We start from the raw sequence: 14,423 nt of genomic DNA on the forward strand, positions 1-14,423 counted from the left end.
AAGATAATCCGTTTTTCAAGACACGCAGACAACTAAACAAATTTAAACAATACGATAATAAAATAACAAGTAACTTCTCTATTCTGCACTTGAATAAAAGCATAAGCTTCTGCTTCCATTAAATCCCTTGTTGCATTAAAACAAAGAGCAGAAATAAAGCAAAAAAATTTTTTTCTTTAAATTTATAAATCTTATATTAAGTTTAAATTGGATTGACATCTTTTAACTAATATTCAACATGTTAAATTTGCGAAATGAACCAAAAAGAAATCTTTCTTTTATTTGGTTTTAAATCGGATACATTACCCATAACAGTATTTTCACTTTAGGTTATGTTAAAATGTTTGCCTCACCTACCCTAAATGTGAGAGCAACGAGTTAACAATTTTTTTTGTATAAACTTGGTATCTTATACCAAACTTAGATTCATTGAAAAGTTTTTAACTTCGTCTAAAAATCTTTTAGTGTTTGAAAGTATGACAATGAAAAGTTTCCATCAAATTGAGAAATTTCCTCTTAAAAATCAAAAATGTCATTTTGAAGCACTGAACAGTTTGCAAACCGGATAATCTTTCCGCCAACTCGGTACTCGTGGTTACGGACGGTTTTTACGAAACTTTTTACAAAAAAATTTATTATTTTTAATTTTTACAATATTGCTTATTTTTATAATATTTATTATATGAAGAAATGTTGTCGTTTGAAAATATTATTATATGATAAAATCGTTTGAAAAGACATTATGAATAGTATATAAAAAAAAAAAGAAAAAATTTTTTCACAAACTTTTTCATTTAAACTTTGCATAATATTGTTATGAAAAGTTCAATGCCTTTTATTGTTTTCGCTACCTCAATTTTTAATAGAAAATGTTGCTTTTTTCGTTAAGTTGTAGAATTGAAAATACTTTTGATTTGCTATGAGTGACGTCTTCTAAACATTCGGATAAACTATTTAACTTTGATTTATAACCAAATTATTCATATAATTAGTATAAAAGAATCATAAAAAGTAAGATTTTTTCATAATAAATAACTTTTTGACAAGCCCCTCGTTTCTAATAATTAATATAAGTTACACACGAACATTGGAAAGTATGGCAAGTATCGACGATTTTGAAACAAACGAAACGAGCGTTTTTAACAACGTTTCGTGCAATTTCAAATATTCAAAGATTTTAATTTTACCAAAATTTTTAACAGAGTAATATATTTTAGGAGAAGCTATCTGGATTAGATTCGTTGAAAAAATTTTGAATATTTTGAGTGGAACCCGATAAAATACAAATTTCGCTTTTCGATTTATTATTTTACATATCTGTTCTAAAGTACACATCAAGTGGTCGTTTCATTATCTTAAAAAAAACACAGCTTTTACTAGCATCGAATCTGATTGTGAGAAAATGGGTTGTGATATCTCATAACAATAATAAAAATAATGCAAACTACTAGTGAATTAATCAATAACAATTTTAATTAATCAATCAATTATCTTGATATCTAAAACCCATTTTTTGATAATAAATCACAAAATAAATCACATGAATTATTTGCACCCACATTACATTACATAATACATAATGTATGTAAAGCAATTAATTATTTAAAAAGACAGAAATTATTTATCACTTTAATAAAAAATTAAGAATTTCTTAACGTAGCCTAGCTTTTTACGGATAGATAGATATATAGACAAAATTTATTAGAACAAGGTTAAAATTACATTTTCTAAAAGACATACAGGTCTAAAAAATGGACACTGACAGTGTGCCCCTAATTTAGTATAAAAATAATATACACGATAAACAAATATAGTTAATAATATAAACATTCATGATTTTATTCATTCATTTACTTTATAGAATCGTGTTTTTCGAAATTATAGGATTTTATTTTGTTTTTTAAACATACGTTATATATAAAATACATATGTTTTCTGCGTTTAAAGCTTCTGATTTCAGATTGTTCCAGATATTAACAACTCGCCGCGGACATAAGTATGACCGCGGGTATAGTTATTATCGTTAACCTCAAAAAGCAAGTTGCCAAAACCAAAGAATAATTCTATGAAGAGCAACAGTTAAATTGTTATTCATAATGTGATTTGAGCTGTATAACTTCAAGTCATCAGCAAAAAACTTTGTTTTACATTCAAGATTGTTTACTACAGATGATAAGTCATCAGCAAATAATGAAAATAAAGTTGGTCCCATCACACTATTACGAAGTACACCGCTAACAATTTGAATCGAATCTGATAAAGAACTAACCATTTTTTACTTGTAGAGATCTGTCTGAGAAAAATCGAGAGATCCACTTTAAAAGATTGCCACGTATATTGTGCAATGAAAGTTTTAATACTAGTTTTGAATAAAATATGGAATCAAACGCCTTTTAGAAGTCAATATATATATAACATCTGTTATCAGATGATTGTGAACTAAGATACTCCAATCGTTAGTAGATTCTAAAAGATTTCTGCACGTATTTATGCATAAATATAAGAAAAAAATAATAATAAATAATAAAATAATCGTCTGCGTTCAAATACCGTAGTTATTCAAAACAAGGTTCAATTTTTAAACTTTTTAATTGTGGTTTAGTTACTATGGATTCAATTAAGAATTAAAGTATATAAGAAATTAAATTTTTAATCTAGTTTTTAAATAAAAAAATCTAAAAAACCTGTGTATCATCATTGTCTTTTAATTTTTTTTTAGGTGCCCCATAAAAGTCCTTACGGTCTTATCACAGAGCACAGCGGAAAAGCATTTTAAAGGAAGTTCACGCCTCCTTCTTTACCAATGTTATAAAACTTGCCCAGAGGTGGCATTGAACCACGAATCTCTAGCTTCTGACGCAAGCGCGCTAACCACTGCGTTACAGCTGCTCAGTAATTATTACTTCCTATATATATAGGGGAGCTATCGTAACTATACTTATATATTTATAGTATAAATAAGTTTTATTCGCAAGTCGAGTAATTTTGACTTTACTTACTTGTAAATAGTACACCGTAGTTTTATTATTTATATTTATACTTCTACTACTACTACTACTACTACTACTACTACTACTACTACTACTACTACTACTACTACTACTACTACTACTACTACTACTACTACTACTACTACTACTACTACTACTACTACTACTACTACTACTACTACTACTACTACTACTACTACTACTACTACTACTACTACTACACACATTAAAAATTATTTGCAATATTTGCTTAAATTCAATTGAATAATAAATTTTAATAATATATATTTTTATATATACAGGCTTGGCCGAGAAGTAACGTAAACAACAAGTATACATAAATGACTTTCAGGTACATAAACACAAACATACATATAATGACTTAAGGGTGGGTCAGCACCGCTCCAGAGGTCCAAGCATAAATATTTTTTTCTAATTTTCATTGATAACTTATCGTCATCCTCTAATCTGACTTTTTTTATTGTTAACAACATATATCTTCTTTCTTCATTCTGTTTGATTACTGAAGATTTTATTGTAACTGCTCTTTGTTCTGGAGCGTTTTTTAAAAATTGATAGCAAGGTTTTTAATGCCTCTATACCAAGTTTTTTATATTTTTCACAAATGTCTTTTTTGCCTAATTATACCCACTTTTCTAGAAATTTTTGCTGTAGTACTTTTTTTCAAAATTTAATTTGTCTTTGCAACTTCATAAAATTTTATTTTCAGTACCTAACATTTTTTCCAAATCCTCATTACTCAAAATAAAACCACCATCCTTTCCAATTTCTGTTGTCTTCTTTGCTTGTCTTTTGTTCCTTTATTTCCTTTTCGAGGTTACACTTATCCGCCTCATCAATTTTGTACTGCGATATATTAGCTTTTCTATATACTTATACACCCTCTTCTATTTCGTCTTGCTAGTATAACTAGCTTTTCAATTTTTTCCTGCAATTTTCCATCTAACCAATCAGCTGTTTTGTTGTTGTTAAACATGATGACACCAGCTGCAGCTACTGTTTTCACGTTAGATTTCATTTTCAACCTGCGGTCATAGGAAGTAAAGTTACGTTTAGACACAACGTTTGTACGAGGGCAGTTTTTAGTTTCCTCAAGCACAGCAACATCTGGATTGAAATATTTTCCTCCAGAAAATTGGTCTCTTAACTGACTCTGGATCATAACCGAACATGAGCAACAGATAACTTCAAGACATTCGTGTGTTAAGGCATTCAAGATGGGTCAATACTATCAGAAAATAAATCATCATTAAAAAATGTAGAAACACTTAACATTGTTGATGCATCAGAAGAACAACTAACAAAATAATTTAACATTTTCGACCAAATGGTATTCAAAGAAAAAATATGACCCTCCTCTTCAATAATACGAAAAAGAGAACCTGAAATAAGTTTATTAAAATTTCTTAGAGCTCTAGTTAAAGCGTAAAAAATAATGTTGTCAGTGTCTTGCTTAATTGACTCATGAAAGAAACTTGAACCATCAAGGTTAAAAAAAAATTCTCTAAGATGATCTTAATAAAAAAACGTTGCTCCACTAAGTACAACTATAATGATAAACCTATGATGCAGAAATGAAACCATATAATTTTTTAAAAACCTTTTACGTAAAAATGCCTTCCATTTATCAGCTTTCCTATTCCGCTAATCACCATGTTTATAGCTTGTAAGTTTTGAAAGCTCGTATAAAATGTCAAAGGTACGCGAGTTTTGTGAATTTGTAAAACCACTATAAACACTACCTTCCTGCTCCACCATCCTTACCTATTCTATGATTGCTTTATCAGCGTATACCCCTAAATTCTGGACAACATGTAAATCACAAAAAACATGATACATTTGTGAAACTTTTCATTTTTAATTTAGAGGAAGCCGATGATAGTTTTCAACAACAAAAGGCAAAATTGCTTCTCTCCAATCATAGATTTGAAGGAAAAAATGAGTTTTCTAAGATCATGCTTGTAGTTGTCCTTTTCAGGAGTATAAAAATGAGCCATATCAGTCAGTAAATTTTTTAGCTCACCAAAATAAGATTGTGCCTCGCCCGATAGTTTTTGGAAGGGCGCCACATGAAATTCTTTAGTTTGTATTTCTTTATTTGACAGGTTAGTTCATGAAATGATAGAGAAGATAGGTTGAGATTCAAATTGGAAACAGAGCGAATCTCTTCATTAACATTTTGAATCTCTTCATTAACATAACAAACCAATAACATCAAAGAAGCACCACCAAGAGAAACAACAGAGTTTAGATAATACTTTGCTAAATCGCACGAGATTGTTTTTCTTTCTTTTTTAAATAATCTTTATTTCCAACAAGGCTGGAAGGAACCACTTTAAGAGTTGGAAGTTACTGGAAGAGCGAAGATAAAGATTATAGAGCAAAATAATGATTAAAAGACTACTTAAAATATTGCAAATTTTATGAATCAGGAAAACATGATGAATGGAGCAGATTTTAAAGAATTGATGTTCTAGGGAATAAACTAGACGAATAAGAATTTTTGGAGCACTTAGGAACAATATAATACTAAATTATTGTATAAAAATACTAACTTTGCAATGATTTGTATATAAGGTTTTCATGAGAGATCGGTATGAAAAGATAATCCGAGATGATGTTAACAAAATGATTGAAATCTATATGTTTCTTATGTCATCAACAAATACCTTTGAGCTTTTCGGGATGATCATTAATGCTGCTTAGAAACAGTAAAGTGTTGAGGATATAAGTTAATTGGTGTGGTAACAGCTAAGTGGTGGCACTAGTGTGAACTAGCAGCGTTTAGTGCCACAGGTCTACATGTTTTGTGATTGTGACGTTAATGTTGTAATGTTTTGCGTTGATGACAACTTGGCTTACCTTCTCGCTGGGGTCTATTGTTAAAAATGATTATTAGGTTGTTTTATTACTGAAACTCGCTACTTCTAATCATTCACTAAATACCTTGATATAAGTTTTATAACAAACTTTTTTTATATTGTTTTCATTTCTTTATCTAAAGTGTTGTCAATAGTACACATCAACAATCTTAAAGAGTAAGTTTGTTATTCTATATTTATTTAGTTTGAATTGTTAATTTATAATTTTTAAAACGAATCAATAAAATATTTTTAACACATTGTGTATTCGTGTTTTTAATAATAATTTTATTACATTTTTAGGTAGAGTTTCTGCTGCTATACCTGCTATTGCTGTTGTAAGTTAAATAGGTAATTCTGGATGATTCAGACAGATTTCAATGCCCTTACACAGTAATTTACTTATCGGTCTGTAAATTAAGTAATAGTTTTAAAAAGATGTATTAATTGGATTCCATGACCTTTTATGCATATTTGCATGGAGTTTTTATGATATAATATAATTTTATTCTCCAAGACTAGGTAAATAAGTAAATACTCTTCATTCTGTAAAATAAACGATTTTGGATAAGCCCTACAGATTTAAAAAAAATTATGGCGTTTAATTTTCGTATAATTTTGTATCACTACAAAAAATTTCAAATCAAATGTAATACCGATTCAAAAGTTATTAAAAAGTCAATATGGCGCAAAAATACTCTCATTTTCGGTGCCATAACACTTTAAATTTTCCAAATTTAAGCCCTATACTTTTTGTCAAAAAATTATCAATTTTTCCACTACAAAAAGTTCTACAACTTTTGATCTGCTTAAGTTCAAAGGCCGAATGACCCCTCATTTTTTAAGTCTTTACAAGCTCTATACAATGTCAATATTTATATATGAATATTTGAATTATAAAATATTTCTGTAAAATGGCTATTTTGGTGATCGAGATTTTATATGTTGTTAATTTAAAGAAATGGAAAAAAAATGTATGTGTTGTAAATCGAAAAGATCTACAAATGTGTTTCTCGTAAAATATACCCTTGACCTTGAAGCATACTCAAATACAGAGTTTATATACAGTTGTACGAAACTACTGGTGAAGTACTTTCGCATACAAATATAATATGCAGTCTTACCAGACTACTGGTGAAGAACTTTATTTATAAATTGATTTATATGTTAATTACGAGTTCCGCAGGGATCGGTAATTGGCCCGATATTGTTTGTTTTGTTCATAAATGACCTGCCGGATAGAATACAAAATGTAGCCAAGCTCTATGCAGATGACACCAAAATAATGATCGATGTGAACTCAATAGAGAAAATAAACAGTCTTCAACGAGTTATAAACAGTGCTTGGGACTGGTCTAAAGAATGGTTAGTGAAATTCAATAAAGAAAAATGCGAAATAATACATTATGAAAGTAACAATCCAAAACACGATTATTCTATGGATAATGTTGTCCGAGGACAAACTACTATTCAAAAAGATCTAGGCGTATTATTCTCAGCAAACATGAAATGGAGACAGCAAATTATATCTTGCAGCTCGAAGGCAAATAAAAGGCTGGGAATGATTAAAAACACATTTGTGAAACTGGATGTGCAGACTCTTAAAGTCTTATACGTGACGTTTGTTCGCCCAATAATTGACTTCGCGGTTCCAGTGTGGTCCCCTCAGCTTAAAGGAGAAATAGAACTGCTCGAGAAAGTTCAACACAGGGCTACGAGACTCAATCCGACTCTGGCAAAAATGAAATACGAGGAAAGACTGGAGATTCTTGGTTTCAGCCCATTATGTGAACGCAGACTTCGTGGAGATTTGATCCAGACTTATAAGTTATTAAATAAGATTGAAAATGTGGACTTTTTAAACGGTTTCAAGCCTAATGATTTTCAATTATCTAGAGGAAACGGTGTCAAGTTTGAACGCGAAAAAACAAAGTGCAACTTAAGACACTCATTCTTTACTAACAAAATAACAAAACCATGGAACAAACTACCTAAAGATGTAGTTAATGCAAAATCAGTAAACAGTTTTAAAGCACAATTAGACAATTGGCTCCTTTTAAATAAAATTAATACTGACACGGCTGTCTAAGTGTGTTATTAATACACACACTCGTCGTCTTCGGGCAGCTACAGCATCTACTACTACTACTACTACTACTACTACTACTACTACTACTACTACTACTACTACTACTACTACTACTACTACTACTACTACTACTACTACTACTACTACTACTACTACTACTACTACTACTACTACTACTACTACTACTACTACTACTACTACTACTACTACTACTACTACTACTACTACTACTACTACTACTACTACTACTACTACTTGGAAGTCAAAGAGAGCGCTCAATTAATTTGAAACGTTTGATACTCATTAACAAAAATTTTTATTATTTACCATCATCATTAAAGGGTAAAAATTTTTTATCATTTATAGATTACTATAACCAATATTTTTTTCAGTTTAAAAGCCATATATCAACAAGCATGTGCTTTACATTTTACACTTTTGAAATTGAAATAAGCAACAAGATGAGCTTATATGTTTGCAGTTTTTCTTGTTTCTACCTTTTTAAATTTAGTTTTTCATAAAGGTAAGCATTTTTTTAAAAAAACAATAAAACGCTCAAGTTGTTGTAAGTTACTTTTACTTACATTACTTTTGTAAATTACGATGTAAAATTTTTTTTTTTAATTTTATTTTGCTGTCCTAACGATATTATCACAGAGCACCGCGGATGAGCATTTAATTGGAAGTTCACGCCTTCTTCCTAACCAACGCAGCAAACATTGTCCAGAGGTGAGGTTTGAACCACTGATCCTTTGTTTCTTATGCAAGTGCGCTACTATTGTAAAACGAATTCAATTTATTAATATATTGTAATAATATTATTATACAAATATGCGATAAACACAAAGAAGAGATCGTAGATCATAGTTAGAAGTAAAAGAGTTGCTCAAGTCCGTTGTTGTTTGATAGGTTACTCCAAGAGGGCGAGGCTTTGATAAACACACTATTTATACAAATTCCCAAGGGGGACATTAATGGTTTTATACAATTAGCGAATCCAAACGATATACGTTTTTGACAATTTGATTAGCGCAACAGCTACCACTGCGCCATAGCTGTTAATATATTCATAATATACAAAAAATATAATCTTTTATAGATTAGTAAGTTTTATCGTGTATTATTTTTATAGAGTGTTTTAAAGAAACAAAGATTTTTTATGTGTAAAGATTGCATACAAAGATGATTTTAGAGGGAGGGTGTGTGGGGAAGAGGACGTTCTACTACCCTCCCCATACAGAAGGTGATTTTCAAGTAACAGTCGGTTTTTTGACAAATTTAGTCGGCTAGTTGGTTCCTTGGCACTATCCTGTCGGGTGAATTTTAGTTTTTAAGGATCTATTTGGTATTTTAAACAAACCTGTTTGTGCTATTTACGGTTTCCTTCTTCCTCATTTTTTAATTTATTGATTTATAAAGTCAAAAGTGCCTTTGCAAGGTTGTAGCTAGTGAAACTCAAGTCTTAAAAGCACTTATCTAAACATAGTGGTGGTATTTATGACCTCGGAATAATTAGTTTTTTATTTTTATTGCTAAATATAATTGTAAACAGTTCAAATTTAGCAAAAAAAATTTCTTTTTTTGTCTTTTAATTAAGAAAAAATTGTAAAATACTGTAAATATTCAATCAAGTATTTTATATATAAATTTAGAATTTTCAGTAATTTGTAGGCCTATTTAATAGATATTAAAAAATGCCCCATCTCTATTAGGGATGGGGGTACACATTGTTTTAAGCCTTAAACAAAGCTTGTTACGGCAAAAACATCAATGTGATTAGCAAATAAAGGGATTAAACAGTTTTCTAAATTTTCAAAACAAATTATCATAGTTGCTACTTAAAATTATAATAAAAAAACTCAACAAAATACCAAAAGAAAAGTTTTTTATAGGGGGTTTTTTAAAATTTTTATAATCTACTTCGCAATATTTTACTATAAAATTGTCTTTATCAACTGCCTAAATAAGGTATAAAACTTTACCTGTTAATTATAAAATAACTCATCTTTTTTTGAAAACTTCCAAAGTTTCCGGAAATTTTTCATAAAGTTACTCATCTCCGCATTTAAAATTCGCAAGAAATTTTCCATCCTAGTGACAATTATATAACCTACTAACTTCCTTTCGGCAGTATTGTATTTCCAACGTGTACTTTGTCATTATACTTTATATAATAATGGTATAAGAATCTAGAGAAATGATATAAAAAATACGTTAGAATTTGCTTGACATTTTAAACAGATTTTTACTATTTTGTTGATGTCGCTTTTTTTTGATTCGTTTTCAGTTCCTAATAATCCATTTTTTTAAACTTTTTTTCTAGATTTTTAAAAAATTTTGTTTTGAGTTAAAATCAAAAAAAAATTTTTTTGAGGGCAACAATACTTATGGTTCTTCCAATATAACCGCCGAAAAATATTTTTTAGCTTAAATTTTGACATTACAGATGCGCTGTCCAACTATATCAGTTGTTATTGGTCTATGATATCAATAACAACTGATAAATAGATACATTGTTTTCAGTTTAATTTCTAATCAGATTGTGTAATGCAACTCAAATCTACTTTTGTTTCTGTTTATTTTTTCAGTCCCATTTCTAGTTAAATTGTATAGAAGATATCCCTGCAACCTTATAAGCATCAGGATTGGTAATTGATTTAAATAATTTGTTTTTCAAAGCATGAAAAAATTTTTGAGTAGTTCCTTTAATTTTTATAATTTTATTATTTCAATACTTTCTATTATATTAAATATTTTATAAACGCGTATATATTTTGCTATTAGTTTTGGTAACGTGACCAAAAGCAAACAAGCTAAGTTAGTTTCTCTTGTGTGTTTACTGTGAAAACAAATATGGGTTTAAATCTTTATACTACTTTTTTAAAACTGCTTAGGAAACTTATTAAGTACATCAAAAAATTACTTAACTAAGTAAATTTAATTTGCAAGTTTGGTATATTTTGGTATATTTTGGAATGCCAGACATATGTAAGATATTATTTATTTAAATTGTTATAAAGATAAAATGAATGAAGATAAAATTAAAAAGACAACACTATTTATATTATTTTTTATATATATATATATATATATATATATATATATATATATATATATATATATATATATATATATATATATATATATATATATATATATATATATATATATATATATATATATATATATATGATTTGAGTGTAGACATCGTGTATAAGATGTTATATTAATAAGAAAACATCAAAAAATAAGAATTCTCTTAATACAAATAATAATTTATTTTGAGAAATTTTCACTGGGTTATGGACACCAGCAACATCAGCTCGTAAAATATTACAAAATTTTTTGAACGTCAAAAAAACAGTTTAATAAATTTTTTAACTGGCGTCAGCAGTTGATTGGCTTCTTTTTTCTTTACGTAAGAATATAAAAAACAGAGTCCAAAATTTTGTTTTGACAAATTGCCCATTATCAAGATTTATTCCACCATTCGATGGGAAACATTGGTGCCTCTGAATTTCGAGTGCTTCACGTACTTTACGGTCGAATTTTTTTATTTCAACTTTAAGAGTTTTAGTTATCTCCCAATTTTTTTTTTCAGAGCAAAACTTGCTATGTGTGGTAATTGCTGATTGATAATGTTTGCCATTGTTTAAACTTTTTTGGTGTTGTTGAGTTCTTGTTCTAATTTGTAATTTTGTTTCTCCTACATATTTATTTGAGCAATTGCATTTAACTAAATATGTTCCAAGTTGGCAATTTTGGGTCAATCTGGATTTGTTTTTACATGTTAGTAATGTTCTTAAATTAGGATTTGATTTAAAAAACTACTCTATATCCGACTTTTCTTAATATTTTCCTTAACTTTGGTTAACTTTACGGACCGTTTTTTCCTAATTTGATTTGCAATACTTTTTAGTTGGTTTTCGGTGTACCCATTTTCAATAAAAACTCGAATAAGAAAGTTTATCTCGTTTTTTAAATGTGTAACACTGCATATGGAGTATGCCCTGTGAACATAACCTTTGAATATTGCGCATAAAACTTTGGGGTCATGATTTGAGTGCGGTTTTATTTCAATACTTGTAATGGCTTCTTTTCTGTAGACTTAAACTCATACTAACCTTTACTGTTATTTATTATTGTTATATCTAGGAAATTCAGAGTTTTGTTATGGTTTTCTGTCTCAATTGTGTATTGTATTGCAGGGTGTTGTTTATTTAAGATTATTTTGAATTTCTCTGCTTCTTGGATGTTTGAAAATTTAGCATGGCTATCATCGACGTATCTTAGATTGGATTTTAAGTTCTTTAAAACATATCCCTTATGTGGATATTATCGCCACAACAGAGTCGTTTGCTTTAAAGCAAGAATATAACAACAAAATTGAAAATTCGCAAGATTTGAGAAAAAATGTTTTAAAAGAACTTAAAATGGGTAAAAAAATTAGCCAAAACTTAACAAGAGAACAAAGAAAAGCTCTAAAGGAAATTAAGGAAAACAAACTTGTCAATATATATCTGTTTGATAAGGGTAATGGGTTTGTGAGAATTGAACACGAAAAAGCTTTAGAAAGAATTCGCGATCAAATTGGTCAAACAAAGATTTTAACTGAAGATCCTACTTCTAGTTTGCTATAAAAATTATAACCTATCTCTCACAACTTAATAAAAAACAAAGGTTTTCAAAAACAGAATATGACAGTATATATCCAAGTGATCCAATCCCACCTCGTATGTATGGTCTAATTAAGGCTCACAAGCCTGAAAAAGCTTACCCTATGAGAATAGTTATATCAGCTATCGGCACACCTAATTATGGAATATCTAACTACTTAGTTAAAGCAATACAACCTATCTTAAATAAAAATAAAACTTTTTTAAAGATTTTTAAGTTTCTTAAAACATATTTCATCTGTGTTACTATCAACTTTTTCATATGTTTCAGTTAATAAATGGTCTTGGTACACAAGTTTATCTCTATAATAATCTGCATCCATTAGAACTAAACAGCCTCCTTTATCAGCAGAAACAAATTTTTAAACTTTTTAGACATAACAGTTATTCTACATGATAACAACTATCTAAATTACAATAGCCATCACCCTAAATACGCAAAGGAAAATATACCTTTACATTAGCTAAACGGATCATTTGTTTTGTATCTAATCCAACAAAAATGGAAATCAGGCTTCAACAACTAAAACAATTTTTAGTTCGATGCAATTACTCAGTAAAAATCATTAATAATGGAATTTTTAAAGCTCGACTACAGGGAACAGCACCTCAAAAAAGAGAAAAGAACAAAATTATACCTTTTGTAACAACAAATTTTGCAAATATTAATTTTGAAAACTTGTTAACTACTCTACATGGTATTTTGAAACTATCTGTTTTAGACAATAAATTAAAATTAGTTTTTGAAAATACTTCTATTACACTTTTCGAAAACACTTGTATTGTCACAACGCCAACCAAAAAATATTTTAAGACACATAAGTACATTAAGTTTTAATAAGAAACCAGTTTTTATTAATGATGAATGCAAGGTTTTAAAATGCGTATCAAAACGTTGGAAGTTATGTACTATGTATCTTCAGTTTGTTAACCATTTTACCACATCATCTGGTAAAGTATGGTACATTAAAACTTCAATATCATGTAATTCAAAAAATATTATTTATTTTCTATCATGTAATGGATGTGATGGAAAAAAAAAATACATTGGTAAAAAGAAAAACCTAATGTTAAGTACTAATCTACACATCTACACATGCAGAACAGGTATTGATTCAGATAAATTTGATCAGCATGTTTTCAATTGCCATAAAAAGGAACTTTTTTTAAAATTATTTGCAATGCTAAAATTCTCAAATGAGAATTTACTTCTTATTTATGAAGCTCACCTACATAAACAGGGACATGATACAATGAACATATAAACAGGAAGTAATTATTTTCACATTACCTTTAAAATTTCCTTACCAACAAGAATCAAGTTATGCTATATTTTTGTTAATTATAGTTTTTTATATAAATCCTAATTACTTCCTTTCTAAACTTTTTATAGGAAGTTCAATATAAAGAGCTTTTTATAATTTTGTAAACCTCATACACAGCTGAAGATTTTATATGAAAGGCCTTCTGTGTTAGAGAAAAATTTTTTAAATATTTGTCAAAATTTATCTAATAAATATATTTTACTCATCTTCGTTTGAATAGTTTTTCGTTACCTGGAACATTTACTCATATTTGTTAAAAAATTTTTCGGTTGTTATTCGTGGTACAACCCTCTCTCAACTCTTTAACTCCGAAACACGAACCTTTCCGAGCAAGGCCGCTGCGCGGACAAACTAAGTTGAGCGCGGTACTTCCAGGGACGTGGTGGGAGTCGAACTCCGAACCTCTCGCTTATGAAGCGAGCGCTCTTACCACTACACCACTACCGCATATATATATATTT

At 28.9% G+C, this 14,423-nt stretch overlaps 1 protein-coding gene across 2 annotated transcripts in view; it reads left to right on the top strand.

Moving 5' to 3' along the window:
• Window positions 1–10,482: 10,482 nt before the first annotated feature.
• Window positions 10,483–14,423, top strand: part of LOC136079645 (facilitated trehalose transporter Tret1-like) — a 63,012-nt gene continuing 59,071 nt past the window's right edge. The window contains exon 1 of one of the 2 annotated variants that reach the window (XM_065795763.1): window positions 10,483–10,609. Coding sequence is in view for 1 of the 2 variants with exons in the window: in XM_065795762.1 (XP_065651834.1) it covers window positions 10,937–10,949 (13 nt within the window). In the remaining variant the exon portion in view is untranslated. Of the gene's footprint in view, window positions 10,610–10,781; window positions 10,950–14,423 lie in introns of those variants that run through there. The other variant, XM_065795762.1, reaches the window with a different exon arrangement.

Source organism: Hydra vulgaris, chromosome 04 (assembly GCF_038396675.1).
Source record: "Hydra vulgaris chromosome 04, alternate assembly HydraT2T_AEP".
NCBI lineage: Eukaryota > Metazoa > Cnidaria > Hydrozoa > Anthoathecata > Hydridae > Hydra > Hydra vulgaris.